We start from the raw sequence: 25483 nt of genomic DNA, 5'->3' as shown, positions 1-25483 counted from the left end.
CACGTCTCCTAGATTGGAGGTATAGACCTTGTGTAGACATCTCTTCTGGGTTCTTTTTTTGTTTGTGTAAAGTAATTTTTAAAAATCAGTTTTTAAACATAATAGGTGATCGTATTCAGCAGTGACTGAGCCATGTAACAGCTCCTGGCTTCTGCATCGGATCATCTTGGTCATGTCGTGTGCTCTAAGGAGGTCCAAGCCATCAATATAGTATTTTGCTGAAGTATTCTGCTTTCAGTTTTCATGCAATTCTTCCTAAAATGCAATGTGTATTTTTATCCAAGAAAGTTTCTTCGAGGAGCCATCTGCAAGTACGTCCACAGCTGTACACCAGTTGCCTTGCACAGGGCGCAGCTGCCAAGAGGTTTATCCAGTGCTGAGCAAGTCAGGCTGAATTCACAGGCAGCGTGTTTCTGGTGGTCAGTGTCACGTTTTCATCTCCACAATTCTCTTTGTTCAGATGGTACAATTTATAGTGTAAACAATATGTTTTGCCCATTGAAGATGAGAAGCATGAGTATCCTGGAAGAGGATCCTCGAGGCAGTGTTCCTGTGGGTCAGGAATAGAGTTGAACAATCTGGTATTATCAGAGAGCAAGCTGATGAGTAAAGAGCGTCATCCATCCCATGGAACAGATCTGTAATTACACAAGTTCTTAAAAGGGAACTTCTATTTCTTGACTCTTCCTCCCTTCCCTTTCCTTTTGTTCCCAAACCGCTCACATTCGATTGCAATGTGATTTTTAAAACAGTGGAGTACCAGGGAAGTCACCAAAGATGGGGAAGAGAATATGTAGCAATCTTAAACTATTTTTTAGTTCTCAGCTCTTAGACTTGTTCCCATGTATGGGTTAATATTTATGACCTGGTAAAATAAAACCTACATTAAATTTAGACAAAAGGATTTCTGTAGTTCTATTAACTATATTAATATGGAAAAATGTTATGAAAAACATGAAGCAATGGCTTTATTCCATTTTTTCAGGGTAGAATAGGGTAATACAAGATTAAAATGGTTCTCTGTAGAAATTCACGACCTTGTGGTAAAACTTTTCAGGCTCTGTTAGATGTGGTAACTTATGTTGGAAAAATAGTCTGGAAAATTTTCCAGCACTCATAAGATGCAAAGTCTTTCCTAATGCATTTTGGAGCCAGTGATAAAAGTCTGAGTACAAGAAGGTATTTTATTTTAGAACGATGTTGGTCTTAGGCTCGCTTCTCTATGCGTTTAAGTACTGTATCTGTAATTGCAAATGCATTTTCAGTTGAAGGCATTTGTTTACAAACATATTTACAGAATTTCAGAAATAAACCAGCTTTAGTGAACACCAACATTAGAAGGATATTTCAGAGATCTTGGATTTTTTTCTTGTGCTGAGCTCCTGTCCATTTTATCCTGCAGAATTTTTTTCTGTGGCTCCATGCTATTAAATTTGCATTTTCCAGTCGCTACTGAGCACTTCGAGATCCTAATCTACTCTTTTTTGTTATTTCCATTAAGTTTCTTTGATACTGATTTTGAGTCTGGTAGTGGTTGATGCTAAGTAGATTTTGGTTTTGTGCTCCCGGTCTAAATAGTCGGTGTGCTTGCTGCCTTTGCCATGTAGCTCCCTGCTGACCTTAAATCACATTCCCCTCAGCGTTCTTGTGTTGGGAAGGGGGCGTTGGTGGAGTTTGCTACGTGCCTTCCCTTATTTCTGTGGTGGGTTTTGTCGTCGTTAGGTCTTTTTGGTTTGGTGGCTTTTTTTGTTTTCTTTCTTGAGGCTTTTTCACTGTCAATAATTGGATGTGAATCTTGCAATTGGAGCACATCTTGTCGCTGGGCTTGGCCACTCATCTGCTTTCCCTGCCACCACTCCACAACGTCAGTAAATAACATCAGCCTGCTTTGAAGTGCGCGGCAGATTTGGTTCCTCTTGCTGCGCTATCTCCGTGTGCCATTTGAAGACCATTCCATGATTTGAAGAGGTGTTTTGACTGAAATCTTTATCCAGACTTGTATGCAGGCCAAAGTAAATGGAATTATTTCAAACAGTCTACTTCAGTATCAAGGCATGGCCTGACTTCAGATAGATGGAATACTAGAAAGGGTTCTGAAATGTCAAAAAGAAACAAAAGGCTGATTCATCTGTGATTAATCTTCCTTAAACTAAATACCTCAGGCTGACTGCGGTCGTAAGCGGTGCCCCTGGAATTTTATAGAACTCCGCAGCCAATTTCTTTGGCTGATTTTAGGAATTTCAGCGTTGCTCCTCCTGCAGCAGTGAAACACGGTAGTAGCCTGCAACTCCGCATCCGCAGGACCTGGGATGATCTGCCTCATGCTCGGTTCTCCGGACGTCTTCACCGTTCCTGGCTGTGGAGTTCAGTTCACCTTTTCAAAAAGCTTGGATTTGCTGTGTAAGCTGAAATATATGGTGTGTCTTAAAACCAACCTCTGTGATTTTTGGTTACAAGCACATGCTGTTACAGTTCTGCCACTGGAATAGCTTTGCAAAATATCACAAAAGAGGAAAAAAAAAAAAAAAAAAAAAAAAGGCATTTTTATACCTTCATGCTTGATCTTTTTATTCAACATACATTTAAGCTGCCAGCCTGCTTTTTTCCAGGGTATTACTATTTACCTTGACAGTGGGAAAAATGATAAACTGAGTGTAATTAGGAGCATTGGGCTTGCTTTGCTCAAGTCTGTTAGCACTGGTACTTGTGGCTTTTCCAGGATTAATGTTGTTGGTTTATAGGAATAATATGCATTGAAATCAATCCAAAATGTAGATTTCTTGCATAAACAGATCATAAATTGTCAAGTAAATGTTCTGAAAAGTTGATATTTGCTACGTGCTGCTTGGTTCTATTTATTAATAAAGCATGGTTAAATCCAAGTCGAAAAACCATTGCATGCTCTTAGGAAGCCATACTTTTTGGCTTTCTTTTGGCTTTGGCAACAGTGGTTTTGATTTTATTTTTATTTTTTTGTCAAGATTGTTTAAAAACAAACAAGGAAACAATAAGCAAAGACTAAAACATACCCTAATAATAATTTGAAAACAATGAATTGCAGAAGTAGGTGGAAATTATCCCATTTTTTTTCCAGTGGTTTCTAGATCTCTGTCTTATTAACATTATTTTTAGCCTCGTTCCTCTCCATTTCTTCACGGGACTTCCTCAGTGGTCAGGATACTACTCCGTGTTAGTCTCAGCAGCTGGAATCGAGCGCTCATTTCTTTGGAGCAGCGACCGTACTCTGTGTGTTCCTCCTAATGGTTTGCGTTAGTGGCTGAGGGGGGAAAAAAGCCCACTCTGAATTATAACTTGGGTTTTGGCATTGAAACCCAAAGGGATTTTTGAGAAGTCTTTTGAAATGGCTGGCCAAGACTTCCAAAAGTATTTTGGATGATTGACTCAGCTGTACGGGAGGCATTCCTAAGGGACTTTATCTTTCACTGTGCATGTGTTGAATGATTCAGTGTACATGTGCTGAATGCTTTTGAAAATCAAGTTGCTTTAGCTTTCAAGTTGTAACTAGTGCAAAAGATCCTCTCTGCTATGTATATGTTTGTCCAGTGTTTTTGGATTAGAAGGTTGGCTATCTGTTTTTTTGATCTGATACATCATATTTTGCTGTATTTGGGACTGTAGCGTTGTTTATACCTTGCTATTCCCCCCTTTTGATTTATTTTCTTTTTCTCTGTTGTTTCCTTCCATAAAAGCTACCTCTTTGTAATTTCATCATCTGGAAGACTCTTACAAGCTACTTAGACCACTTGCTGAGTAAATGCTACTAAGTGTGTTGGAATAAACAACTAGGAGGAAGTAGGACAGGGTAGAAAATACGGGAGGAAATGTTCTAGTTCTTGATATAGTGCTGGTGATAAATGCTTTTAAATATTTACTATTTCCTTCAGATAGCATATTACAGTGTTTGAGGCCACTTTGTACGTTGCCTTCCTGGCCCCCTCTCCCTTTTCCTTTTAGATATTTTTCACCAGCTTGTGAGAACTGTTATTATGATGAGCACTGAAAGGCAGGAATATGCAGCTCCTCTGATTTGGATAGCAACAGGCATTATTGAGTGGATTTCCACTGCAAATAAAATTGCTTAAAAGTAGAGTATCAATTTCCATGTTGTTTTTTTTTTTTTTTTTTTTTTTTTATAGCAGTTCAAGATAATGATTACAATTACTTTTTTTTTTTTTTTTTCTTTAGATGTGTTTTATACCGGGCATAATTAGTAATTTATTCAGGCTTTTCTTCGGTGCATGAAGTTTTGCTGAGTTTCACGCAACATTTGCAGGGCTAAAACCAGTTGGAATCCCATGTTACTGCTAGAAACAAATGCAGATCCCAGTCATATCTTTCTCCTTAACTTTAATTTTCTAGTTTAATTTTTATAACCAAGACTTACTTTTTTTGTCAGTTAGAACTCCTTTGGGGAAAAAAGCAAAGACACCCTTCTGGCTTTTTCCTAGTTTTGGAAATGTGGATTTCTTTTCAGTTGCTTACTTCAAGCTTAAGATGATTGAAGTGTGGCAGAACTGAGGTAGAAGCCATACATGTATTTATGACTATATTATTTGTAGACTTCTTTCAGGACAGAATGAAATGCCTGCTATGTAGGTCTCGGCAGAGCTCTGAAGTGAACAAGGCTTTTTCTCATTATTATGCTGTCCCTTGAGGAAAAAACACCATGTGCCTAAAAGCAGAAATTTTGGGGTGTATGCTGTACAAGCTTTGAAGGAATTGGATCTGAAAGTCATTTTGCAGACTAAAGTTGTATCTTGCAAGATATGGCCTTGCTGAAATTTCACTTGTACTCCTGTAACTTTTTATTTGATGTGGCTCCAATTACACAACAAATTTCCTCCAATTTAGTAAACTTTTTTTAATGTTTAAATTGTAACTTTTATATACTGGAGGTATAAATATTATTAAATTGGAGTACACTCTCCTAGATCTATCCATTCGTTATCTACAATATTAAATGTCTTTGAAAACCAACCTCTCCTTGGTCAAAACCAATCAAACAAAAACCAATCAAACCACAAGAGAATGAATTCCTACATAGGTTACTTCAGATAAATGTTCCAAGTCATTTAAGTAATTCCAAATATGAGGTGATTAAAATACTTTGATTTTGTGATTTTGATGATAACGTTGAGTCTGTTAATGATTTTAATATTAGCAAAGAGCCCTTGGTCCACATAGAACACGTGTGTGTCTGTGCATAAGGATATACATATATACATATATGTGAAAAAAAAGGATTCACCATTCACATTTTCCAAAGAATAAAAATACAGTAGAGATGGTATTAACTACCTACTTATGCACGGCAACAGGAATATGTTCTACAGGCTTCATTTGCTGCAGGAATTTTGTGAACTTGGGATGACTTTCCTGTAGAGTTTCTTTGATAAATATAATTTTGTTAATTTGTGTGAGGCCTAAGTAAACAAAAATCTAACCTCAGTTTAATAAAAGCACACAAGTAAGAGGTACGGTTTGTTGAACTGTAGGCCAACTCTCTACCAGAGGATGTTTTCAGAGTTATTAGAGGTAACTTGACTGCATCTGTCAAAAAGAGCTGCTGAAAAGATTCATTTCAGGTCATGTTAATAAACCTGACGCAAACCATCCTCTGAATGATAATAGCTGGTAGAAATTTATCATGTCTAATTCATGGCTCGGCATAGTCATAAATTCACTGGTTGTTACTGCCTTGTACTGAACCTTATTTGAAGGCTTGTTTGGGGACTCATAGCAACTATTAGCAATAAAAGTGAGAACCATAAACTGTGAAATATATAGACAAAAGACGTGTGGGTTTTGTTTGGTTTGGGGGAGAGGGGTGGAATGATCTACTTCTCAATTCACTTTATTAATTTTTCTCCCTCATCCAAGGAATGAGGTCATGGCTCATGTTTCAGAATTTGCCATTTGGAGTTCTATAAATTCACTGGTCATTGCTAGTAAGTGTAAGTTGCATATAAGTAAATGCATTTTTTTTTTGTTTCTAACAACAAATGAATTAATATAGTGATGCTTTGTCAGCTTTATTTCATTTTTTATTGATTTAATTATTTTTGGATAGCCTACAATTGCTAGTTAACCTTACTCTGAATTTTGTCTGTCTGTGTCTTTGGCTATTTCCAAAAACGAGTGAATTTGAATATGCAGAGACAGGCATCTCACAACGCCGTGATGCAAAAAGTGAAATATTTCTGTGGTCATTGCTTTTCCACACAAACATAGTCTTTGTGTGAGGTTGATCATAGGCATGCTAGTTTTCAAGTGTTGGGCAAAATATCAAAGTTCATATGTCCTGGAGAAAAACCAGCCTTTTAAATCTGTCACTAAAGTCATTGAAACACAGGTCAGTTTTGTCTGTGCACTAGGTCTATTGAAACTGGTTACACCTCAAATATTGGAGCTGTCATTTGATTGCTCTTACGGTATCCTTTCTTATTTTTACTATTTCACTGATTATATTAGCTTTAATTAGGCAATATTGTCAAGTGGAATTTATTTGTTCTGAAAGCCAGGAACTCCTGCTTTTCCTGGCCCTGCCATATTTCACGTTGTGGTCCTTACAGTAGGAGCTGGCGGGCAAGTCAGTTAATCTATAGAGACATTTTTTCTCCAATTTTCCAGGAAAGATTTAATGGTAGATACTTTAATGAGGTCTGGTTTTACTAAGACCTCATTAATTTTACAGAGGTATCACAGTACATTTCTCTGAAGTGTTACATTTAATCTAGATGACAATTCATTATTCTGAATGATTATTTTCTTTGTCTGAGTTTGTTTAGCTGCTCACTGTACTGAGTTTCCAAGTACAAGTATATTAATGAGGTTCTGTTATTTATCCCTGATCCTGATATTAAACACAATGCTTCCGTCAGGCCAGTTTGTAAAGAGTTTTCTGTGTTTTATGACAAAGATTGCTGGGTGCTCGTACATCACTGTAGCCTGGTAGGAACAAGAATCCCAAATTCCTGTAGAAGGGAATCCTTTGGAACCATGAAGATGCAGAAAAATAGACTTGTCAAGGCCTATGAGGGATTTTGTAGTCCATCCCCTTAATCCAAGATGGGTTCAATTGTATTTATGTTGACTTCCAACCTGTTGGACATACATCTGCCAAAGGTCTCCTTTGACAAACTTACAGATGTCTCCATGTGTTGGCAGTTATATCCTTGTGCTTTATTGGTCTTCCCATTGAACTGCTTTCTTAATGTCTGTCCTAAACCTTTCTTACTAAACAATATTATTTGTTTTCTTTTTTTCCCCAACACTGTACTTTCTAAGCCTGATGGCTTCCATCAAGTCTCTTTTTGCGCTTATTTTTGCTGGAACAAGCAAACCAACCAAAGAAACCAAAAATAAATAAATAAATAAATCAGTTCCTTTTAATGTTTTCTCCAAGTCACATTTTTTAAACCTTTTGCCATTCTTTATGCTGTATTTTCTTCAGCTGATCCATTTCTGTTACAAAGAATGATATCTAAAATTAGGCCTTCCAATGCTGAGGACAGCTTCTATAGCTTCTTCATTGTATGGAAGAAGATATTAGACTCTGGAGGCAAGGAGAAAAGGTGCAGAGGAGAAAAAATGGGAATTGTATGAGTACAAAGTTTTCAGGATGGTCTAAACTGGGATTTGGCAGAGTTATTTTTAGTGCTAATGTTTGTAGCTGAATATGAGAGCACTGCATGTATATGCTCCTGTGGCCCTCTTCTGCTCACCCTGCTTTAGCTAGGTATCTATTTAAAGTTCCTTTTTTCTTCTTTTTGGGAGAGAATATTGCATTAAATGAGGTGACAAAAGATAGAGGGTTTTATGGCGGTTGCCTACAGTGCCTATTGAAATTTTCAAGACAGGTTTTATCATGCTTATTGGAGCAAATGCTGGAAGTGGCTGTTCAAAGAAAGGAACAAATTAAGAACAGTCAAAGCCCAGAGTAAATACACTTTACTACTGGGTTGCAGATGATAGTAATTAATAGTGTTTTCACAACATCAGTAGGAGAGGAGATTACTTCATGTTATCTTGTGGTAGCCACTAACGTTATTCAGAGGTATAGATGTTTTTAAGCTACGTACTCCCTTTAATTGATATTAGAGGCACCACATTTGCTCCACATTCCAGTCTTAAGTTTATGGAGCCTGGCAGGCTCTTGGATGATGCTGTGTTTTCACTAAAACCATCATGAGGACACTGGAGCTTCAAGAGATTGTGCAGAGCTGGGCCTCAAGCAGAAGGGTCAATGGAGAAGCTAAATATTTTTGTTACAGCTTCTTTAAAGGTTTTGCTTAATCTAATAAAATCGGTTCCCTAAGGCTTTCAAGGGTTACCCTACCGAGGAGGCCCAGAAGGATATGTGAGCTTGATGAACTGTTGTCTTTTGAGTGTAAGATGACCACAACAAACCAAAAAACCCTTGCTGTTTCCAGACACTGCCATGAGGTTTCAGTTTGTCATGTGAGAGAATTAACCACCACCGAAAACTTTTAGTTGTTTTCAGCTGAGTAACTGAACTGATTGAACTTGTTTCAGTACTGAAAGCTCTTAAGAGTGGTTATGTGCTGTGTTATGTGTTAATATAAATCTGAGATTTCATCTTTCTAATAAAATATTACACTGTTTGCTTCCCTCGCCTTTCTTACTCTGAATAAAAATGTTAATTTGAAAATGTTTTCATGAATAAAACAGATAGAATGACACAAAAAGAGGGGGATGAAAATGGTTTCATTATTAACTAGTTGAAGAAGAATGGGTTCATGGAACAAAAGTACAAGGGAACCAAATTCTTCATTTCATCCCAATACAAATGCACTATTGTTTTATGGATAGATAGAAGACAAGATGAGTTTTTTCCACTGATCTATCGGTTTTACTTATTTAAGATACTAAGGCTGGTGTCCCACAGGGCTACTCTAGTGCTAATATGTTCAGTAAAGTTTATCCATGATTTATGATTTTTTTTTTCTCATGCATTCTTTCCATTTTACTCTTTACTGGTTGGCATTGTGTGGCTTGTTACTAATTGTTCTTAATATTTTCCATTCAGGGTGGAACAGAGAGATTGGCAGACATTTCTGTGTTACAGTCGGTTGTGGGAAGGCTTGCTACTCTTTCCATCTTCCATTTATATCTTACAGTGACAGTGAAGGATACTGAATACAATCACAAAATTACAGATTCACTGAAGTTGGAAAAGACCTCCAAGATGATCTGGTCCAACCATCCACCTACCACCAATATTGCCTAATAAACCACGTCCCTGAGTACCACATCCACCCTTTCCTTAAACACCCTCAGGGAGTGTGACTCCACCACTTCCCCAGGCAATCTGTTCCAATACCTGACCACTCTTTCTGAGAATAAATTTTTCTGAAATAAGAATTTATTCTTAAAATGCTGCAGCACTGACTGTCTTGCCAGGGAGCCAATTCCAAATTTTGGCCCCTGTCTCTTGAGTTTGGGCAATTGGAGGATGCTGTGCAGTGAGATCAAGTGGGGATGTCCACGGGGAGAAGCTTTGTGGCTGCTGCACCACAACTCCTGCTGACTTAGATGTGGCACGGAGAAAAGATCCCAAGCTCAGCACCTGTGCAGCTTAAATCATTGCAAGGGGGTGTTTTAATATATGTTTTTAATACATCATTGTGTGGTTTTGATAGAGCTTGTTTTGTAAATCCTAACAGAAGCTTTATTTTAGAAGATAAAATTCTGAGAAAGAAAACAACTTATGTTTCACTGTTTGCTGCTGATGAAGCTTTAATGGATTTATCAGCACAAATGCTTTTAAGTGGGTGAAATTATATCAATAAGTGTTGATAAAGAAATTCTGTATCTTAAATGTTGTCTTCGTCACATTGATGACTGAATGGGTGGTCACAAAATGCCCATATCAACCGCCCCACCTCCTGATGAAACTATAAATGATGTGGGAAGTTGATAGTGTGATGATCCAAGAGAAAAGGTGGTAATACTCCTCGGTCTCATACCAGTTAATTTTGGAAAGTTGCAAACTGCCACAGAAGTATATAAAGCCTTTAGTAGGCGATGATCTGAGTTCTGTGTAAGGTGGGCCTTCTTTAATCCTCGGTCTCTGTGGTGATTGCACGTCCTTAGCACAACTACAAACACAAATGAGCATGAGCCTTCTCCTCAGAGTCTCTTAAAACTCCAGATATTGTTCTCTTCCTGAGATTTATGAACTCTTTTGAGGTTCAGGGCCAAATTCTTGGTGCCTGGCTCCTGGACAGTGCAACACCAACAGAAAGCTTCCCTCTGGGGGCAGCTGGAGGACATCCAGGCCCGTCCTCGTCAGCGTGTTGGCCTCATTAGGCCTGCTGTGAGCTAAAACAGCTTTAGGAGCCACCAGGGCTAAATAGGGGGCAGATAAGTGTTTTAGAATCATTTTGGATACTTTCCTTGAGATATGTAAATCTGGATTAAGCTACCGTATCAAGACTTATTGGCAGATGATAATAAACATTCAGGTATTTATTACACTTTGCTCTGGTTTGGAATCTAGTTTAGAAGTGTGTTAACAATGCACGGAAGTGCATAAATCTGCATCTGTGTTTCAAGATGCTCGTGAACTTGAATACATTGTGAAGCATTATTGAAATTTAAAATAGAACAAGGTGATTGCCTGGGCAATTTGACTCGTTTTATTATTTTAAATCTGAAAAGTAGGAATTATAAACTGAATGTCAACAAAGTGCTTATTTTTTGAAATACAATTCTACTTCTCATATACCCTTAATTTAATATTTAAACGTACATTTAATACACCCTTGAATTACCAGATTTTGGTGTGATCGGGACGTAGGTAGCATATGGTGTAGTTACTGATTCCAACCTTCAAACTTATTTTTTTATGCTAACGTGGTTATAAAGAAAACAGTTTCCAAACATCTGGCATTAAAAGAAAACTGAAGTGTTGATATTTCAGCTCAAATACTTTGGGGATGCATTAATGTTAAGCAGTATGTTTTCCTAAACATGCAAGTGGACATTTGTGTACCTTTTAATCTGAGTTATTACCCTTAAAGCATAATAGTGAATCTGTTCTGACCAAGTATGAGAATAGCATTGAACATGAGTGGTTTTACTGAGCCACTGGCACAGACATGTGCATTTACATAGTTAATAGATGCAAAATCTGCATCTAGAATGACTGCAATAGAATTGCTAGTGTAATTTTGTTTTGTTTGATTTTGTATATTTAATAAACACGGACTTACTTGAGAAGAATTCCAATAATAGAAATTTAATATTTTGTGTAAATACAATAAAAGAGATATAATTTAACGTGAGGAATTTAAAAGCAAGTCATCGTGAAAAAGAGTATGTTGAAAGGATTCTCTTATTTGTAATAGGGTATGTGTTCAGGCAGTTACTATTCCCTGCAAAGCAGCTTGACAAAAATCCAATACATCTATCTATCTGGACATATCTTCTGTGTTATTCCTGCATTTGTTTAGTGTTCTTGTATTTGGATTCCTCTCTCGCTTTCTTATGTTTAGCGCAGTTCCCAAGAGGCGCAAATGTGCTGAAGCCCAGAAACTGTGAATCTTGGTTTAGCGTTTCTTCTGGCAGCTAGCAGAACTAAAGCCTCTTTTTCACTTTCAAGTCTTAAGGTTGAGCAGATGAGCAGCAGATTTTATGGACAGTCATGTCAGTTCACATTCGGCTTTCTGCAGGGCTGGAGTTTTTGGCTGTGATAGCAGGTGTGTTCATGCACTGTCGGGGAGGTGTGGTGCCTGGCTGCTTTATATCTTTTCACCTGGGGGACCGCTTTGCCACGGTGACAGCATGCATGGTCTTTTTGCAGTGCAGATTTTTGTCTTCTTGAGATTACTCCACTGTTACCAGGAGTGGCAGCAGTTCAGATGCCTGGCTTGCAAGCTCCTCCTGCTGAGGTGGGCACGAGGCGAAGGACGATGGTATCGCATGGACCGGCTCCTTGGGGAGCACACAGAGGGACACTGTGTACAAGTTCTCCTCTCCCAGCAAACAAAGAAGGCTTGTTTAACGACCACTTAGCTAACAAAGCTGACCTAAAATTAGAATGCTTATTTCAGGAATGAAAATTTACAGTGAAAATAAACATTTTTATGGGCAGTAGAAGAAAGTTCCTTTAGAGTGCACTACTTTGATGGACCAGATTTTTTGCACAGATACTTTTTTTCTGTATTTACTTCTAACACATGCTTGAAATACTGTGGCAAAGTGAGCCTTTTCAATTTTTTTTGTCTGCAGATGTAGGAGAGAGGCAGATTTGGACTTTCTGACAGTGGTGTGTTGCTTTCATTCCTGTTAATGAGATGTGGGTACTTAAACACTGAGGTTTATTATTGCCTAATTTTTTCTCCTTCAGAATTTTAGTCTGAATAGTATCTTTTTGTGTGTGTTAAGGGTGCGTTAGTTTGAATGTCACAAGTGATCCCACAGAATTTTTTTTTTTATTTTTTTTTTTTACTAATAAGCTTTCCTGTGCTATTTTCTCTTCCTTGTCCTACAACTTCCCTCCTTTCACTCTTACTGTTGTACGATTATTTCTAACATCTATTTGTACAACTATTACTTGTTAAACTTGTTTCAGTTATGCAGCTTCTTAGACTTCAATGTACACATCTCTTTTTGTGGACCAAGTTCTGCACTTTGGCACACAGTGCCTGTCCCTCAGTTCTCCTCCTGCTCCCAGTTGCCCAGACTCCTGTAGGTTTTATCTGTAATCAATGTGTGGTGTCCTGCAGTCAGCTTGGCTAAAATGTATTACAGAGTTACCAAAGGTCCAGACTAAAATGCTTCATTTCCATACACAAAATTGAGATAAAAAGCCATTATATTCAAAACCAGGATTCAGCTGCCAGGGCCAGTCACGTGAAGTGCTACCAGAATTTTTCAGTTGGAAGAGTGGGATAAAACTATTGAAATATCTGCTCAGTTGTACGTAATGCCTAACCAGATGTGTCTGTTTCTGAGATTACTCGTTATCTGAACGATCTTGCTGAAAATAACCAACATTTGTGATATATGTATGTATTTGAGATTTTTTAGAAGTGTTGAAATGTAGATATTATTTGAATATTTAGGAAAGCAAATTTACTGGATATTGTGGATGTTTCAGTGTTAAACGGTTAAAGGTTAATTATTGGGCTCTTTGTAGGTTATTCTTTCTATTGCCGATTTCTCAAAAACATGCCAAGCGTACAATATATTGATAGAAAGCCTAAAAGGGAAAAAAATCCTTTATAGTTCCGGAATATCAGTTCAGAGTATTATTCCTTGTCCTTAGATGTATGTAAGCAAGAAGAAATTTAAAAAGCCAGTGTGGCCATTTTTAAAGTGACGTTGTTTTTCAACATGATTTAATTGCATAAGCAGTATAAATGTTTTTAAAGATCCTGCTTCGTGTAACGTTCATAGCATAGCTTAATCTAAAGCAAACATCTCGCATCTGAATTCTTAATTGGGACTGTAGTTCAACTCATGAACATCAGTGTTCCGTAATTTGAAGAACTGTCAATTAGTCCAGTAATTTATTATGTCTTCAAATATTCCACGGGGTGAGTCAATAGCTGGGCACGAGGGTGAAATATGAAATTATGTACTCAGTACAAGGCTACCATCAGCCCCAGACTTTCCTGGGCACGTCTTGTTTTCTTGCCCTGAGAGTCTTGTCTGGAGAGATTTTTGGCAAGTCCTGTGTGTCTCTGGCTGGGTTTTTGGAAACCCCATTATAGGCAGAAGCAGGACTTTGGGAAAGTCTCATACAGAGGCACAATTCCCAGTGGTGATGTGAGCTTGGCCAGTGATAAAAGACAAAGATGAGGCTGTGATGGGAGCAGACAGTGCTACACAGGTAGATCCTTTACAGAGCAGCAAGACCTTGGAGAGGCTTGGGGCTTTGGGGTGGTTGAGTGGGGATGAAGGGTTGAGTTTGGGAGCTGGTAGAAGAGAGAGTGTGGGAAAGCTTCAGAGACAACTGTTGGAGGAGAGTGTTTGGAGAGGTGTTAGGAAAGATGGGGAAGGCTTGGATGCTGATGAGCATTGGTGCTTGCCAGGGGAAACAGCACAGGGTCTTGAAGGTAACCACAGAACACAACAGCTGTAATGGGGAGTTTGATTTGAGGATAGACAGATGGGCAAAGAATTGTCAAAAGGCTTAGATTCACAGAAATTCACGGAGAGGAAAAAAAAACCAGGCTCCTCTGCACCCCAGCAGCAAATAAGTTTATCCAGGAGCAGATGCGCTGAACTTGGGTTAAGCTGAAAGAGCAATGTGCATGTTGTGCATGCATAAACTGGGGAAACTGGAGACTTTATAGGTACCTCAAAATTAAATACTGTATCTTGCTCTATAATATACACACTTTTCTCTTGTTTAGCCCTTTAGAATCGTTAAGTGTCTTTATTGCTTTAAAAGGTGAAAAAATAATTGCGTTGAAGTGAATTACATGAGTAAGGATTGTGGGTTTGGTCCCTGCTTGTGTAAACATCACAAAAGATTAAAAAGGTAATTGGTGTAGTTTTACTTTTTGGTAGATCATAATCACAGCCAGTAGTTAAATATAGATAGATAGATAGATGCAGACACACACTCTACCCTCACATCCATTTGTGTTGTACTGGTGAATATATATTTTTCAGGAAAATATTTTAAAACATGTTCAGTTTAAATTCTATCCATTTAATAATTTAACTCTAGGTTTGGATATTTGTATTTTTCTATTAAATGAGCATGATCTGTAGTATTTTTACTTTGATAACTAGAGAAGAGAAGACTCTTTGACAGGGCATTAATTTAGCTTTCTTCTGGAGTGTGTCTGGAAGCTGCATAGATAAATGCTTTACTCCTAGATATGACTTCAGCTAGTGAGGTATTAATGAATATTTAAAGCTATTTCATATCAACGTGACAATTTCGTGTATGCATGCTGTTTATGTCTGTGTAAAGCATGCATATGATACATTAGGTTGTGAAAGCATGTATATGATACATTAGGTTGTGTGTTTTTCCTTTGATTATTTCACTTTTTTATCTCTCACAGCTGCCAAAATAAACTCCTCTAGCGATAGACTTAAGTCAACATAGTTGGTGTGTCTCTAATGAAGCATTCCTCCTGAGGCCCCTACTCGGGTTTTATCTTTTTGTCATAGCTTTTCTTAATCTCTCGTTGCAACTTTAATGCTAGGCTCTCCTTAAGAATTCCTGCAGCAGATTTAAAGTAAACAAGTTCCATTCCAGTAATCATGATTTTTATTCCCCAAGACCTTTGGTTTTTGAAGTAAAAAGACAAAAAGCACTTAAATTTTTTTTTCACTCTACTATACTTGATATTTTTTTAATGTGTTGAAAAAGTTGGGTAAAATTCAGAAAAGCTAATATTCATTAAATGTACAAGCTTAACCCTTCTTTTGTATTGCTTTTCCCTCTTTGTCTTTAACCATGCTACTTTCTCTAGGATTCTGCAGTAATTTCTCTGTAAGCAAGGCAGGTACTAACATCCAGCTTCACAACTGTGTCCATGTAATACTGTCTTGAACTTGTTCTCAAGTGGATTTTTAATAGCAATTTCCAGTAAATAATGCTAACTGGTTTATACTTTTAAATTTGGAATTTATTAGTAAACAAGAGAGAGAAAATGGCAATATTTGAAGATATGCCATGTTTTAATACTCTTGGTGTCAGGCTGCAGAGTTCCAGGCAGGAGTGTACAGTGTGGTTTTCCTTTAAGTACCACCCCTTTCAACATCGTCTATTTTTGTATGCCAAACACAGAGTTTGCGTAGCAATATTGAAAGCTATACCTAGATTCAATAGCTTATTTTAATAAAATGCTGTTCTGTACAGCATGGATTAGCAGATAGAGCGTTTGTATGCATGCACCTGGAAAGCAAGAAAAAGAAGAAAAACTCAAAATTTGACGTCAATTTTTTGTAACTTCATTTGCTTAGCTATCTACTTGGGATATTTCCCTTTAGTCCTCAGTTTCAAGTTTTCTTCATACTTGTCTGTCACTTAGATATTATTATTTCAGGTTTGGATAAACATTCGTACAATGTAGGTCAGTTCAGAATTAACAAACTTGCTGTTTCTGTCATCAAAAAGGTCTGGAGCCCAGGTTCAATAGCATATGTAGACTGAATAGTGCTATTTATTGGTCTTAAAGGGACCATTTTACACTCTCGTGCACAATTGTCTCTGAACAGTGTGAAACACCATAAAAATATGCATTGTTTGAGCAGCATTATACCATAGCTCACATATTTTGTGCTATGATTTATAGTTATCACTTGACATCTCCGAAGTGAAAGGGCAAAGTTGAATTGTGTATATAATCCTCCCAGCTCAAACCTACTAGAAAAATCATAAAAGAGACTTTCCCAATGCTTCTATCGTAGCAGCTAGAAACTCACACAAATTCAGTCTGGTAGCATTCGTTGCTTAGATTAAGCTTACTGAAACCTAAGAACTATAAATGTTAAACTTGTTTGTTTTTGTGTATGCATGCATCCATCTGTCTGTCTTAGAAAGAAAAATAGAACAGGTATGGGGTAGGACTAGGCACAGAAATTTAATGGTTTGTGTCCAAGTTCAGGAATATTCTTGGGCACTAGGTAGCCATTGGCCTGAGTAAATCTCAAAATTCAAAGAACATGAGCGATAAAAGACTGACAACGTATCTTTAACTTATCTTTTTACAAGTATGCATTTATATATGTGATTGGGAGATGCTAAAAGTATAGTTTTTAGTCATGTAATTTCTCAACACACAGGTTGTGCAAGCCTAATCAATGGCTTTGTTTCAGATATAGTGAAGTTAGCCATTTTAATGTAGTTGCTCCAATATAAGGGCCTTATTTCAGATAGAGCAGCCCAGATGCTAGCTATGGAGGGCCGCACCACAGGCCCAGGCCTCCTGAGCACGCCGATTGCTAATAATTGTGGCTTCTTTAAAAGCTATCTCATTGATTAATATGGTGGTGTTGGAGAGGCTAATGGGATCTGTTTAATATTTGAGTATGGCCGTAGATACACGCTATCTAATGCAGCACTTCACTAGCTTCTCAGGCTGGCCTGCTATAGCCGTTGTGTGTCGACGTGCAGCGGTTTGCGGCTTGGGCCTTGTCACAAAGACATCCACAGCTCCCTCAGCTTCTTGTACACAGCAGGTGGAGGGAAGGATAGCACCAGCATATAAAAGAAGTCAGAAGAGCTGGATAGAGTCAGCGACTGAAGGGGAAAAGAAATCTGTCCCAAATCTTCCCCTTTTTCCTCAATGGAAAGCAGTCGTTTCTCTATCAGTCCATGACCCTCTTCAGAGACCTTCTGGCTATTTGCCAGTATCAAAAGCAAGCTAGGGAGTGTTAAATGTTTCAGGTTATTTTTGTGACAGAGGACAAGGCGAAAGCAGCTATTTAGAGTGTACGCTGAGTTACGAACATAAGAAAATCCAATTTGCAAGATTCCTAGAAATAACGTTTTAGGAAAGCAAAGAAATTACAATATTTTCTGAAACTAACTTGAACAGGGGAATAAAAGTACTCCTTTAGTTGTGCTTCTGTGCAGACCACCTTAGGCAAATACAATTTGGAGGTTTACCTTAAGTCTGAGTGAAATTTAAGATAATTTTAATTTCATTCAATTTTTGTGGTGTATTAGAAGGATGCAGACAATTAAAGGCCAAAACCCAGCTTGATAGCTGTATGAATCTGAGCTCTCTTTTGGTCTTTTATCTTAATCTGTTTTACACTTACCTTCCTCATATATTTTATTTACTCAAGGGACATCATGAAAACCTCTTGAAACATGGAAAATGTTTATATAAATGAGTGAAGAACAGCTAAGTGTGAATAGGCTATCAATATTTGTAAGCAATGATTTGTTTTTTACTAGCTGTAGGAAAAAATTACCATAGCTATTTTCTGTTTGGAAACAGTTTATCATTATTTATTTTTTGCTAATGCTTTGTGTTAAACTGGGAAATAAACAGAAAAGAGCTGAAAGTTGGCAATGATACCATTGCTTTGGTCAGTCAGTTTAAAGACAGCTGGGTCATATTTAACATTGAAATAGGGAAAAGAAAAAAAAAAGGCGATGTCATAGCAAATTAACTAATCTAAGTAATTGTTGGTTTGAATTTCTATTTGAAATACAACTTGAAATGTTTACATTTCAGCTACAGGAAGCCAAACAATGTAGAAGGTGAGCATTTCCTCTATGGGTTTCTATGTAAGAGATGCGTTAGGAAGCATGTCACTAGAAGAATGAGAATCGGCACATCTTTTTGAATGGGAAAGAATAATTCCCTTATACTTCATTTTAGAATTAGTGTAAGTTTTATAGGCTACAAAATCACCTTTGGTTATTATGAATGATATCCTTTGCTTATCAAAGAATAATGCACTGTAGTTCTCAAAGGTGGCTAAGCTCCCAGGAGTGCAACACTTGGGTCCTAAAAGTTCTGATTGCATAATTATTTCAAAGCTTGCAGTTTGGATCAAATCAGCTCATCTGATTCTGTTACTGGAGTGTCAGGGAAGTGTTTGCACATGCAATCGTAGATTTCATTTTGGTTAAAACCAAATTGTTACTTATCCATAGAGTTATCCACAAACTATACATTTGCTGATTTAACTCCTTTTTGATGCATGCTAAAGAACAGAGTGGTGACTATGAGGTTGGAGAGAGCTGTGCAGGTTGCTCTTTTTTGTTGTTTGTTTGTTTTTGGTTTGTTTTCTTCATAAGTCTTTCATGCCTACCTTTACACACATGGGATGCCCAGGAGTGACTGCTGAGGGCTGGAAGCACAACTGGCTTCAGATGTCCAGCTCTTCATCCCTGCTGGCTCCGGCACAGCCCAGACACAGCCTGTGAAAACACAGAGGTTAGAGTTACTCACAAAGTGCTCTCCTGGGGATCGATAAAGTCCAGTTCTGTTTGTGCAATGAAATCAGGGAGCAAGGGTCTGCTGTCGTGCTTTGCTGATGGGATTCTGGCGGGGTTGTCTTTCAGCAAAAAGACCGAATTTAATAAACCTGCAGCCCGACTCACCCTTTCTCATGTTGTGCTGCACAGCTCTAACGGATTGCTGTTGATAATTTGGAATTATTTTGTTTATGTAGTCTGAGAGCTTCTTTTTCAGCAGCTGACTGGAAATTGAGATGAAGGCAGTCTTAATTTACTTTTAATAAAAGATCAATGGGTTTATTGTGGAAAAAATAGAATACAGATGTAAACTGCACTTGATAAAAGAATTAAATGTGTGTTTAACCTTCCCTTCTTGTTTTTTCAATGCTACTGGTGCTTGACCTTTTTTTGTTTTTGAGACTATTCTCTTTCTTGGTAGTTTTACATTTTAAGTTTTACTCAGACTACAAAAACAAACTCTGCTGATGTTTTTCATCTCAAATGCTTACCAAATCCCTCAGATTTTACAAAATATTTAAAAAGTAATCTCCAGACTTAAGTCTCATTAAAACCTTTGCCCTTCCTGTGGGACAAAAGTTCAGAAGAAGATTTTGATTTGGAAACTGTAAAACAAAAAATATCATGGTGTGAAGTATTAATTTAGACTTGGCAGCTGTGCTGTAAAATTTATTTCCAGAAGTTTTGAATTAAAATGGAGCATATCTAGTAGTATGAGGGAAAGCACCTAAAGTTTTCTTCTTTCATAAGAGTGCTGCAAATATCAGTGAAAATAGTTTTAGAGCTGTTTTTATTAAATAGCCTGTCATATATATATATATATATATATATATATATTGCAATGAGTTGACTTGGTAGAAGAAACCACATACTCAGGATTTCCTTAGCCATACTACTTTTTTGTACTGCTTTTTAATGAAACCATTTGATTCATGCTTATAAAGATGCATTTTTTTTTCTGTTGTTTTTCTTTACACCTTTATTTTACCTTGTGCTCTCCTGCTTCTTGAGCAATGTGGCCTGGGTGTTATCCCTTTGTGACCTTTTTCCCGTGTTTCAAACGAGACAGAGCAAAATTAGAAAGAGGTCAGAATGACTAGGTGACTAAATGTATGGAGCAGCATATGTCAGAGGAATGAGTAATGAATTTAGGTCCCTACTGACCTGTATGTCTGTAAAATCATGCGTGGCATGTTGATAAGGCAATGGTTTTCACTTATTCATGCCACAGTGGTGGTGATCATCATCAAGGGGAACTGCAGCTTGCAGGTGGAAGTAAATAGCAGCAATTCAGGGTTGTTAAATGGCTGGCAAAACGCATTGTTACTGAAGTTACCTGGTTATGAAAGTATCTGTTTCACATATTGTTGGAGGTCAAGAGAGTATTGGCAAAGTAATGCTACCAGCTTGTATTACTGTTTTGTTCTTCCCTGAGTATTTTCTATTCACCGCTGTCAGAGGGAGGGTTTTTGACTATTTTACAAATGCCTGGTGTGCTCTGTAGGGGCTGTTTTTGGATATCCATGAGAATTTTAAACAGCATCAAAAACAGCGAAATGTTAGGTAAGTATATTTTATTTCCAGAAACACTTCAAAATAGTATGTTGTCCATCTTGTTGGATATTTCTCTACAAAGAATAGGTGAATGGGAAAAAATGTAGAGTTGTATATTGGCAGAGTGCATTTCATCAGCAGCTTGTAGTGGATTTAAGAAGCTGAACCACGAGAGAAGTGCTTAGGGATGGCCTGTAAGACGATCCTTTCTGTTGAAAATCTTGTAGATAAGAATTCCCAAGATGATCTGGGCAATATAAACAGTGCTACTGTGCAAGGGATTTTATATTGTGAGATAAATGCAAAATGTTTTCAGTTGTGGACTAAAGTGCTTCTGAAATGGACGCTAATTCAATCTGAGGCCAAAGAGTAATGATTTTCAAAAACAGTTTTGCAAATCTTATGAAGTTCTTCTACTGTGATAAATAGCTCTGCAATTGATCATCCCCTTTCCAGTGTCGGTTTATGTTGGGTGTGTGCTACACATTGGTAGTTTTAAGAATAAGATGCAATATAAATAGTACTCTTACAGTCAGTTTCTGTTGACAGTGTAATCATAGGAGTCAATAATGAAATGTGAACGTGTCCCTTTTTCTTGAAGTACAAGTACTCCTGTACGTGACGGATAATCTGGCTGGACTCTCACATTCAGGTATTTCACAGTCCAGGAGTAAGGGGATGAAAAAAAAGAGATGGATTCATAGTCATTTATTTTCATGTTGAGCCTTAACATCTTCAAAGAAGAAAATAAATTTGAAATAAGCACTTACAGGACAAAAAAGAAAAAAAAAAAAAAAAAAAAAAAAAAAGAGGAGCAAGAACCTTAGAAATTATTGCATTTGATTTAGCAGTTTCTGTGGATTCCCTTTTTAATTATGTCAATATAGAGACTTCCCCAACACTTGATTGGGATATTCACCCTTGTGTGTGTCTGGGTTCCCACTTCCTCTGCTGGATGATTCATGGGATGTGGGTTCAACCAGTAGAATAAATAAGGTACAAAAAAAAAAAAAAAAAAGCGGAAGGATATTGAAGAGCATCAATGGAAACCTCAGAACTATTTACTCCTCTTTCCATCCTCAGTAGGGAATTATGATCTCCAAATAAAAACTGAATCTACTTTCATGGATTGGATAATCCTTTTTCCCATGCCTGTTTTGCTCAGTGCTAACGAAGCTTTTTGTTACAGCCAATTCAGGCATGCTGCAATGCAGTTAGTTTTACACATCGTATTTGTGATAGAAAATGATGCTGTAGAAGTGGGAAACATAGAAAGGAGGTATGATTGTGCACCTGTGGGATTCACAGATGGGGTGTCATTTAGGAAATCCACAAGTAATTATGTTTAATGTTGTAATATCTGACTGAAAAGGCTTATCTTTCCCTTATCCTTAATTTGTTTCACCTGAGTAACGGTGACTAAATGTGTTCGTAGGCATTGCATTCCCGTTCCTTTCAAGGGTTTCTGTTTCGGGGGCACAGCACCTCAAAGTGGCGTGTGCCAGCCAGATCCCTTCTCCGGTTTAGAGAACTTTTGGATGCCTTGAGGCTTCGGCTTGTGCGTGGAGCCAGAGGAATTTTGTTTTAACTTCATGTGGAAATTCGAAGCAAACGGATCACAGAGGAGTGGTTGGTGACTGGAGAGAAGGGGTCGCTCCGGGTGAGTTAGCCTGAGCTTGTGCTGAAGAAAAGGGATGAAACAGAGTGTCCAAGCATTCGTGAGGACCCACCAGGGATCTGACAGGGTTCAACATAGAGCTTCCCCCCCACCTATACAGGCAGTTGTGATTTCTATCAGACATAATACTTCTTACTCAGCAATTTAAAGTTGATGGGATAATGACAAAAAGTTCATTCTCTTACTGTAAATAGCGTCGAGAGTCGGACAGGCAGAGAACAAAAAGCAGCTGGAATCTCTGTAAACATTCACAAATGCTGCTCCTGATTCTCCAAAGTGACACGTTGTTGCATAAGGGTATGTATAAAAGGATTGCAGAGCTTGTGGACACCACATTTTAAAGCACAACTTTATCACCAGACTGGGCACAGGCTTTGTATCAGCTTCTGCCCAAACACCGGTCAGCTGCACTCCAGACCGCTCTGCCTTGTTCATGGGTGTTGAAAAAAATCATCTGCTTCTCTTTAGTACTTGGCAAAGATTCAAACTGCTCCTATGAAGATCATCATCCTCATTACCTATTTAAAGTCATTGAAATGAAGAGCTCTTAATTGCATCAAGTGCAGTGTGACTTAAGATAACCTCCAGTATTTTTTAACTGTTGCTTCAAGACCTGCATAACTGAAATCCTCAGATATTTGCATCCTATCGACTGTATATCTGTTTTTAAGTTGATATCTGTAGTGAATTTCCATTTTAAAAATTAATTAAATATTTCCACCATATGGCCGTGGAGGCTGAGAGGGAATGGATTAAATGAGTAATTGGTCAAAGATAGGTTTTTGACTTAAGTTATAGGACAACGAGTAATCTTATTTTAAATCAGCCAAAGATTTGATTAGAGGAGGTCATTGTTGCTGAGGTGGTGATTTTCTGTGTAGCAGAAGGGGAAAAAAACATTGCTGTTTAGTTTCTGGGAATGTCTGCAAAGAATACCTGTTTAATAAATCAACAACAATGGTAGAATTTCACTAATCATTATCTGTAAGCTCTTCCAGAAAAATTTCTATGAATTAAAAGGAAAACATTGCTATTTAAGGGGCAGTGAACAAAATGCTCCATCACTAGTGTAGCATAAATAGTATCCTGCTTACTGTGAAATGTTCTTTTTCTGTTAGGAAGGTGGTTTTTTTTCCTGTTACTCACTAGAATAAAGAACACTTGCAGCAAGCTGCTTTTTGAGGTGCTGAGTTTTCTAGTGTCAGTACCGGTTCAACAGGACTCTAGAGGATAACTTTAAATACAAAGTTTCAGTAAGCAAAGCCAACATTTCTCAATTTCATCTTGGACACTGTAAAATGTATTATCTTAATTTTACATTTCTTTTCAGGCACCAAGGTTAAGTTTGTATTCCTGAGTGTATGCAGAAATTACTAAAGGATAAGCCTGTGTTTACACTGAGGCTGTTTCTGACTCGTTTTGCTTAGATTAGGTTAAAACTATTCCTTGTTCATAGGAAAATCTGGAAACTTGTAGCCAGGATGTCCTTGTGCCATTGATATGACTACTAATCTTCTTTCCTTTTCTCCTTTCTAGGGTCAGTACAGGCCCTCTGACTTGTTGTGCCCGGAGACGTACGTCTGGACGCCCATCGAGCAATGTCTTCCCCTGCTCGAGCTTTCCAAATACTCTCGTTTCAACCAGGATGCAAAAGCAGGTAAGTTCACAAGTAATGATAAATAAATTGCCTGTCTCGTTTTTGCAATGTGTTGGTATCATCTGCTGCTGAAACGTTATAGAAATGTTATATTTAAAGGGAAAAAACAGTCTGAAATTCACAACTCCTTCTGCAAGCATTAACAAATAGGTAGTTTTGTCTTTGAACATATTCAATACAATTTTTAAGTCCATTCTGTTTTACGGATTGTATGTAGTTCAAGATTGACGTATGCTGGTGTTTTTCAGGAAATTGTTATTTGGTGTGTGAACAAAAATGATCAAATAATTATTCCTTCCTTAGATTCTAGCCTGATGAAGGTACAAAGAAAGGAAGTTAGAACCAGTACAGGAAGGTGAAAGGGCTGGAGGACCTTAAAGGCATCAGGTGCTTTTGTGAAGAAACAAACTGCCGAATTTAGCTTAACAATCTGTCTGAGATTTGGAAGAACGCAACAAACAGTAGAAACACCTTAAGCGTCTTGAATTAGATGGGACGTAATTTTTATATTCTGTAGCAGAGTTACTTAGTGATTTGCCAGCATAGAACAGTGAAAAATATTACAAAAGTCAGGTCAGATGCACTGCTACAGATACTGGTTTAAAAGTTCTAGTAGCAGGATTTATGCCAGGTGTCCTGTACAAATAGATAATGTTCCTCAGTGACTGTACAGGTAGCCATGTGGTATGGGAAATAGCCTAGGGAATGTGCTTGGGTGCGCTTCAAAAAGACCATTTATCAGCGTGGGAAAAGCTGGTACGTCATGCCCTCATCAGCTAGAATTGTCATTAGATTGGTGAGAGGAAATAAAAAGAAAAGTAGAGGTAGGAGGAAGAAGGGAAGTGGTTATGGAGGGCAGTGGTGGTGTTAAAGTTATTCTCATTATGCTGGAGGAAAAGAAGTGCATTCATTGGAGCCCAGGAGTGACAATAAGACTACTGTGTTTGAAGGTGTTAACCCCATACAAGCGAAAGGGCGTCATCATCTTCTTGATTCTGAGAAATTCCTGTGGGATCCCACACATTCAGAAACGGCAGGATATAAAACTCTGCATCATTATCAGCACAAAATGTCTCACTCCAGACACTACTGGAGCTGTGACTTACGTCCTGTGGTTTAAGGAAATTGAAACATAGCTACATGTTGAAGTGTGCAAGACCTGCTGAGAGCTTATAGCCATTTGAGGTTTCAAGAGTTGCTGGTTCTAAGGAAGCTATTTCTCAACAGTAAAATCAGTTTCCTTCTTATTTCTTTACTCTCTACTATAGTCAGCAATATGAGTTTAATTAAGTTACTGCGAATTACAAAAACAGCAATAGAAATGATGATGTGCTTTATTCCTCGTGAATAGCTTTCTATAATGCAGCCTATAATTACGTCAGTTAAGTAGGTCGTGATTTATCAGCAGTGGGATTTCCTATTTAGAAACTCAGGGCAGTAACCAGATCCAGTAAACAACTGGGAGAAATGGTGTGACTTGTGTTGTTGTCTGGGGCAATAAAACAGCCAGTGGAAATGGTCATCTTTTAATGTGATCTGCAATGTCAGAAAATTCTTGAAACACGACCTCATGCTAGTTTGTTCAGCAAGTTTGGCAGTTTTCAAACTCCTTTTCCCTCCCTTGAAAAAAAGTTACCTAATA

General features: G+C 37.8%; 1 protein-coding gene across 6 annotated transcripts in view; it reads left to right on the top strand.

Annotated features, from left to right (window-relative positions):
* Nucleotides 1-25483, top strand: part of ATE1 (arginyltransferase 1) — an 84879-nt gene that overhangs the window by 39773 nt on the left and 19623 nt on the right. For all 6 annotated transcript variants that reach the window (XM_084525746.1, XM_084525743.1, XM_084525742.1 and 3 more), the window contains exon 11: nt 23721-23841. In XM_084525746.1, coding sequence (XP_084381872.1) covers nt 23721-23841 — 121 coding nt within the window. The remainder of the gene's footprint in view (nt 1-23720; nt 23842-25483) is intronic.

Source organism: Aythya ferina (genome assembly GCF_964211825.1).
Source record: "Aythya ferina genome assembly, chromosome: 7".
Lineage (NCBI taxonomy): Eukaryota > Metazoa > Chordata > Aves > Anseriformes > Anatidae > Aythya > Aythya ferina.
This window is presented reverse-complemented; position numbering and strand designations above follow the sequence as displayed.